The sequence below is a fragment of the Penaeus vannamei genome, chromosome 21 (assembly GCF_042767895.1).
Source record: "Penaeus vannamei isolate JL-2024 chromosome 21, ASM4276789v1, whole genome shotgun sequence".
Classification (NCBI taxonomy): Eukaryota; Metazoa; Arthropoda; class Malacostraca; order Decapoda; family Penaeidae; genus Penaeus; species Penaeus vannamei.
In genome coordinates, this window is record NC_091569.1 from 7,222,289 (window position 1) to 7,229,788 (window position 7,500).

Sequence of the window (7,500 nt, forward strand, 5' to 3'; positions counted from 1 at the left end):
GAACTTCAACATAACGTGGTGGTGTCGCCAAGTTAGCCCGATCGAAGAGATTCACCAACTGGCTGGAAACGGCTTCCCAGTGGAATACAATGAACAAGAGGTGCCTCCGGCCTGGGATGTGTATGGCATGGAGGGCGGAGGGTGCTTCGCCAAGGGGCCAGGTGTGTGTGTGTGTGTATGTGTGTGTGTGTGTGTGTGTGTGTGTGTGTGTGTGTGTGTGTGTGTGTGTGTGTGTGTGTGTGTGTGTGTGTGTGATGAAAAAGGAAAAAAATACATATATAGGCTGATATCTGTATGTATGAATCTCACAATCTACATTGTCATCAAAACTTTTAATCTATTATTCATTTTTCTTAATGTCATTCATCTATTTATCTTATTTTCTACAGGAACGTTGCTACTTGGAAACAGCATCAACCTGAAGATGGCAACGTTTTCTCAGCCGGAAACGATCTACGAAGTGATGGTCAGGGTTGCCAAGGACACGAGGGTTGCCCACGCTGCGGTCGCGATCGAGGTCATGACCTATCCTCCGCCCACGGTTTCCATCAGGTATGAGGGAGGGAGAGGAAGGAGGGGAAGAGGGAAGAAGATGGAGGGAGGGGAAGAGGGAAGAAGATGGAGGGAGGGGAAGAGGGAAGAAGATGGGGTGAGGGGAAGAGGGAAGAAGATGGGGAGGAGGAAGGAGGGAGATTAGGGAGGGAAAGAGGGAAGAAGATGGGGAGGAGGAAGAGTGGGGGGCGTGGAAGGGAGAAGAGGGAAGGAGATGGGGGGGAAGGAAGAGTGAGGGAGGGACGTGGAAGGGGGAAGAAGGAAGGAGATGGGGGTGGAGGGAGGAAGAGTGGGGAGCGTGGAAGGGAGAAGATGGGGAGGAAGATGTGGGGAAGAAAGAAGGGAGAAAGAGATAAGGAAGAAGGGGGGCGTGGAAGAGAGAAGAGGGAGGGGAAGACGGAAGGAGAAAGAGAAAATGGGTGGGGAGGAAGTGGATGAGGAAGAAGGGGGACTAGGAGGGGAGAAGTGGGAGGAGGAGAGGGAAGAAGATGAAGAGAAAGATGGGGGGGAGGAGGGAGGAAGAGGGAGTGGACGATGAAGGGAGAAGAGGTAGGGAGATAGGGAAGAGGAAAATGCGAGAATGAAGGTGGGAGGAAGAGGGGGGGGGCGAAGAAGAGGAAGGGGGAGGAGGAGGAAGTAGGAACAGGAGGAAGAGGGAGATGAGAAGGAAGGGCGAGGGAGAGAGAGGAGGAGAAATAGGCAGGGTGAACAGGAGATAGAGAAGAGGACGAAAGAGGGAAGGAGAGGATTACGAAATGGGAGGGAGAGAGTAAGGGAGAGGAAGAGGAAGAAGGGAGATTAGGAGGAAGGGGGGGAGGAGGAGGAGTAGGAGGCACAAGGAAGGTGAAGGTGAGGGAGGGAGAGAAACAGGATGTGGGAAAGAGGGAGAGAAGTGGGAAGCAGGAAGAGGGAGGAAGGGAGGGGAATGGTAAAGTAAAGAAGGAAAGGGTGGAATATAAGGAGGAAGGGATGGAGGGCTAGATAAATAGGTAGAAAGATAAATAGATAGATAGACAGATTTATAGATAGATAGATAGATGAATATACATAGATAGATAGATGAATATACATAGATAGAAGAATAGATAGATAGATAGTTAGATAGATAGATAGATAGACAGATAAAACAAATAGATGAATAGAAAGATAAATATAGCATGAACATTCCGAAAACAAAACAAAACAAAAAAACAAAATCATACAAAAAGAGAAGCAAAATATCCCAGGAGGACATAAAGCACAGATTCAGACAACCCCTCCCCCCCCCTCCCCCAGGTGCAAGGACCCCACTGCCTGCGTGCCCTACCAAGATGGCGTCCTCATCAACCCGTCGAACCGGCTGGCACTAGTAGGAGAGTGCCTGGACATGTGCCAAGAAAACATGACATACAGCTGGCAGGTTTTCGACGAGTGAGTGCCTCTTCTGTTGTGTTTTGTGTGTGTGTATGTGTGTGTGTGTGTGTGTATGTGTGTGTATGTGTGCGTGTTTGTGCGTGTGTGTGTGTGTGTGTGTGTGTGTGTGTGTGTGTGTGTGTGTGTGATATAATATTATATCATCATATTTGGATGTAGAATTAATATCACACGAAGTTTCTATCAAATTATATGAAATATAATGAAAAGTTGTACATTCTTTCGTGAAGCAAAGTTTTTTTTATCATTTTCTGAAATAGCGATTATTTATAGAGTTCTCGAATCTAAGTAATAGTTCTTTAGTGTTAATTTTTAGTCTTCTTTTTCATTTTTAATCAACTCTATAGTGATATTCTAATTATAAGATTTTTGTGTTTATATTCAGAGATTTATTATCGTATATCATCTTACTGTGTGCTACAGTGATAGCTTGAATAAATCTAATGATTTAAGGCTTCTTGAAGATAAGTCACAGTCGTTTAAATACCTTCACATGCCTGGCGGAGGCATGTGCTCTCTAATTACTTTTAGTTATGTGTATATATATATATATATATATATATATATATATATATATATATATATATATATATATATATATATATATATATATATATCAGCATCCTGTGTTCTTTAAATTCAGTCATGTCCAGAGAGTTCTGAGATTCCGTCTAAATTTCCCCCTTCTATCACAAATTTCTCCATCAATGTAAATTTTCCCCTTTTTATCACAGTCATCCCCACCAATGTAAATTTCCCCCCCTTCTATCACAGACTTCCCCACCAATCTATATTTTCCCCTTCTATCGCAAATTTCCCCACCAATCCTAATTTCCACATCACTCCTCGCAATCTCCCTAATCCATGTCCTTGTCCGACAGCTTGGGCAAGCCTGTCAAGGAGGTGGACACGCTATGCGGACCAACCGCAGATTGCGGTGCTGGTGAGTTCGTGGGTTCGAATCACTCCTTTGTCGCAACATCTTTTTGTGTCACTCTGTTATCGATGTTCCGCAATATATCGGTTCTTGTGTGCTGTGTGTTGACGAAGATATTGTGTATTATATTTAGAATTACTGTATACTCTCTGTGTAGGAATAGTATTGAATGGGTTGACAGAATATTCACCATCGGAAAATGCATTTGCGTAAATGCTAATCTACATATCTGATGGACATACATAGAGATGGTTGAGATATTAGATGCATAGATATGTAGCCTTTTATGCGTATGCAACATGAATATGCGCGGTAGAGGAATCTTTCACATGCATGTTCGTTTTTATGAGAATATCTGGTTTTATTCTGATCTGTTTTGTTTTTGAAACGTTTGAGGAGCTATAACTTTTACTTTTTTCTCATTTACATTTATTGCTTCGTCTGTATACGCATTTTCGCTCCTTTAGTTTCTTTTCTCTTTGTCTTTTTTTTTACTCTCACTTACATTTATTGCTTCGTCCCAATATGTATTTTTCCCATTTTTTCTTCTTTTCCTTCCCTCCTCTGTATTCCAAATCTTCATCCCACATCCCTACATTTCCATCCATCCTTCCTTCCATCTTTCCATCATTCCTTACTTCTCTCAGGTATTCCTCTTCTCCACCTCTTTCTCGTTTCCCTTTTTCTCTACCTCTTTCTCGTTTCCCTTTTTCTCCACCTCTTTCTCTCTCTCCTTTTTCTCCACCTCTTTCTCGCTCCCCCTTTTCTCCACCTCTTTCTCTCTCTCCTTTTCCTCCACCTCTTTCTCTCTCTCCCCATTTTCTCCACCTCTTTCTCGCTCCCCCTTTTCTCCACCTCTTTCTCGCTCCCCCTTTTCTCCACCTCTTTCTCGCTCCCCCTTTTCTCCACCTCTTTCTCGCTCCCCCTTTTCTCCACCTCTTTCTCTCGCTCCCCCTTTTTTCCACCTCTTTCTCTCTCTCCCCCTTTTCTCCACCTCTTTCTCTCTCTCCCCCTTTTCTCCACCTCTTTCTCGCTCCCCCTTTTCTCCACCTCTTTCTCGCCCCCCCCCCTTTTCTCCACCTCTTTCTCTCTCTCCCCCTTTTCTCCACCTCTTTCTCGCTCCCCCCTTTTCTCCACCTCTTTCTCGCTCCCCCTTATTATCAACAATCCTTTCCCTTCCACCCAGTGTTCATAACGGCCAAGACAGTGAAGGACTTGGCCATCGGGGCGAGGTTTTTCGCCATCAACCCAAGCATCGGGAGATTCCGACTGAAGCTGACTATGGGGACGCCAGCCAAGATCTTCGGGTAAATGCTTATCTTTTAAGGGGGGGCGGAGTTAAAGGTGAATGAGGTAAATAGATGTGTTTCGGCAGGGAATGTCGTATGGTTGTAATGGTAGGTATGGTAGGTTTATGCTATGCTTGTAAATGTATGTGTTCTGGTGGAAAATGGGCATGTTATATCATGATAGGAAATGGATATGCTATGGTAGGAAATGTATGGGTGATAGTAGATATGCTTTAAAATATGATTTCAAGCGTATCGTTATTTTCTTTATATTTTTTAATAGATATGTAATTAATTTCGAACTGTATTTTATGTATGCATACATACATTTATTTATCTATCTAATAAACAAACACAAGCGCCCTCATGACGAGTTTAAACACAACACACACACACACACACACACACACACACACACACACACACACACACACACACACACACACACACACACACACACACACACACACACACACACACACACACACACACACACACACACACACACACACACACACACACACTTCCATCCAATATCCTGCCTTACCAGGTTCTCTCTCAAGCGGTTTCCTTCCACAGGTATTCCCAGGCCTTGATCATCCTAAACCAGGCGCCGCTGGGAGGCGTGTGCACGATCTCGGGAAGTTACGGCAAGGCGCTGGTGGACAATTTCCCGACCTCCTGCAACAACTGGAAAGACGCTGAAAACGCCGGAATCTCCAGCTATGTCTTTTACACGTATCAGGACAAACCGACGGGTCAGGTGAAGAACACCATCGCCGCCGCCGCCCTGAGCAGCATCAACATCATTTTCCCCGTGGGCTACTTCGAGGTCAGGTGCGAGATCTGGGACACGTTCAACGCCTTCACGGACGTCCACATCGGGTTCGTGAATGTGACCATGCCGACTGAGGAGGAGGTGCTTTTGTACAACATGTCCGAGAAGATGGATTATTTGTCAGCGGTGGGAGACCAGACGACCCTCGGGATGGTCATCGTGGCCTCCAGTTCGATTCGCGAGAACGCCGACTGGCTCTCCCTCGACGAATCGGCCATGGGGAATCTGACGGAAGATGAGCAGTTATCAAGACTCCGCGACATCACGGGCATGAACAAGAATTCGCTCGATCTTGCGCTCGAGTCGATGAGCTTTGCCACACTGTCTCAGATCAACGTGGGCGCTGGCATCATGGAGTCGTCCGTCAGTGGCATCCTTACGTCGGACCTTGCAGCCTACACCGTCGACTTAGAGACGAGGGAGTCGGCGCTCAACCTCTTGGATAAAATGACAAACACACTGGACGATGTGACCGTCGCCTCTCCGTACGAACTCCAACCTTTCTTGACAGCTTCCATGAACACAATGAGCGCCCTCATGACGGGTTTGAATAAGATCATCGAAAATCCCGAGAAGGTTTGCCCGACAGATCAAGACGCGGCCGGCGACTGGGACTACAACGTAGACCTCGGCGATGACTTATTGATGGATGTCCCCCTTGACCGCGACGCGCAACTGAAGCAGAATGTCTACGACACCACGAGGTTGAAGGCCAAGCAGCAGGTTGACAAGATGATGGGCCTGGTTGACAAAATTAGCGAAAAGGTCAATGAAAAGTGCGTTGTGGGCGAGACAGTGAAGGCCAAATCAGAAAGCGGAGCGTCCATTGTTGTTTCCAAGCTGACTGAAGAAGTGTTATGGAGGGGCATGCTCGTTGACCCTGGGGATGAATTTAATGCATCTGTCAAATTTCCAGAACTATTTTGCCCTTCCCGATACAACACACCAAACACAAGGTGCAAAGAGGAGTTCTCCATGACAGTTGTAGTGTGGCCATGCATTACGCATGTGTTCCCCGCGTCCAAAGAGCTGCTCACCAATCGGACTAAAGTCATTAGCATTGATATTGCAGTCAGAAGTGAAAAAATCGATGTTAAGAATGAGACGAATCCGATCATCCTCGAAATTCCTCGCGATCCTCAGACTCTCCCAAATCCATTGCACGTGAACACCAAGGACGTGATCAATGCCCATTTGCCAATAGTGTACCATTCTTTCAACATCACGAGGGAATCTTCAGCTTTTACCATTGACGTGTTTCCAGTGGACAGCCTTCCTTCGCAGATGGTGCTTATGATTGGCTATGAAAGGATGCCTACTCCTTCGAATTACAGTAGCATTCACTTGATTAGAGATTTCCCCGAAGGCGAGAATAATTCCTATACCTTCTTCGTCAACACCAAAGATAATAAGAACAGGGTCGGGAGATTCTTCTTGGGCATGGCACTCCTGAAAACCGGAGTCTCCATCAGCAGTCTCTCCAGCGAAAGGCCTCTGACGAAAGAGGATTTAGTAGAAGATTTCGACACGTCTTACAGACTTCGTGTATATACATCAGGCTGTTATTTCTTCGATGAAGTACTGGAGGAGTGGTCTGGCACCGGCCTGAACGTAGTGAGTGCCACTCCCAGAATCACCACTTGCGAGACGAGGCACTTGACACCCTTTGGATCAGGATACTTTCCCGCCCCGAACACTGTGGACTTCGATTTCATATTTGCCAATGTTGGATTTAATGATAACCTGACGCTGTACATGGTTCTGATTATAACATTCGTGTGTTATGTGATTATGATGATCTGGGCTCGGTTCATGGATAAGAAAGACATAGAACATCGTGGTGTGTTACCCCTCGAAGATAACCAACCTCAGGACAAGTACCTGTATGAGATCACGATCACCACCGGGCCGGACAAAGAAGCCGGAACGAATTCCAACATCCAGTTCATGGTCTCGGGAGAATATGCCGAGACGGACGTGAGAATCCTGCCGGAGTCAGATGGAAAGCGTTTCCATCGGTACAGTGTGGATGCCTTCGTCATGAGCACTCCGGGACCTTTGGGACATATCAGTTATCTCCGCGTTTGGCATGACAACAGTGGCAACCCGCCATTTGATTGCTGGCAGCTGCAGTCGGTCGTCATTCGGGACCTGCAGACAAGAAAAAAGTTCGTCTTCCAAGTGAATAACTGGCTGGCACTAGACAGAGGCAAAATGACTGTGGACTTGCTGCTCTCGCCCTCGGAGTCTGAGGAAGGCAAGTCCTTCACCGAGGATTTCTATGTGAAGGGACACAGGAATGCAAATGAAGGCCACATTTGGATGTCTATATTTCTGCGCCCAACTGGCTCAAGGTTCAGCAGGAAAGAGAGGGTGACCGTGTGTGCTTTCTTCCTTTATGTCTCAATGCTACTTAATGCTGTGTGGTACAAATCCCAAGTAGAGAGTCCTCGCAGCGGTCTCTTCAACTT

General features: G+C 46.3%; 1 protein-coding gene across 2 annotated transcripts in view; it reads left to right on the forward strand.

Moving 5' to 3' along the window:
* Positions 1–7,500, forward strand: part of LOC113827705 (polycystin family receptor for egg jelly) — a 45,840-nt gene that overhangs the window by 31,851 nt on the left and 6,489 nt on the right. For both annotated transcript variants that reach the window (XM_070135810.1, XM_070135811.1), the window contains 6 exons: positions 2–161; positions 390–552; positions 1,828–1,962; positions 2,847–2,908; positions 4,089–4,209; positions 4,771–7,500. The exon at positions 4,771–7,500 is cut by the window's right edge and continues 589 nt beyond it. In XM_070135810.1, the coding sequence (XP_069991911.1) occupies positions 2–161; positions 390–552; positions 1,828–1,962; positions 2,847–2,908; positions 4,089–4,209; positions 4,771–7,500 (3,371 nt within the window). The remainder of the gene's footprint in view (position 1; positions 162–389; positions 553–1,827; positions 1,963–2,846; positions 2,909–4,088; positions 4,210–4,770) is intronic.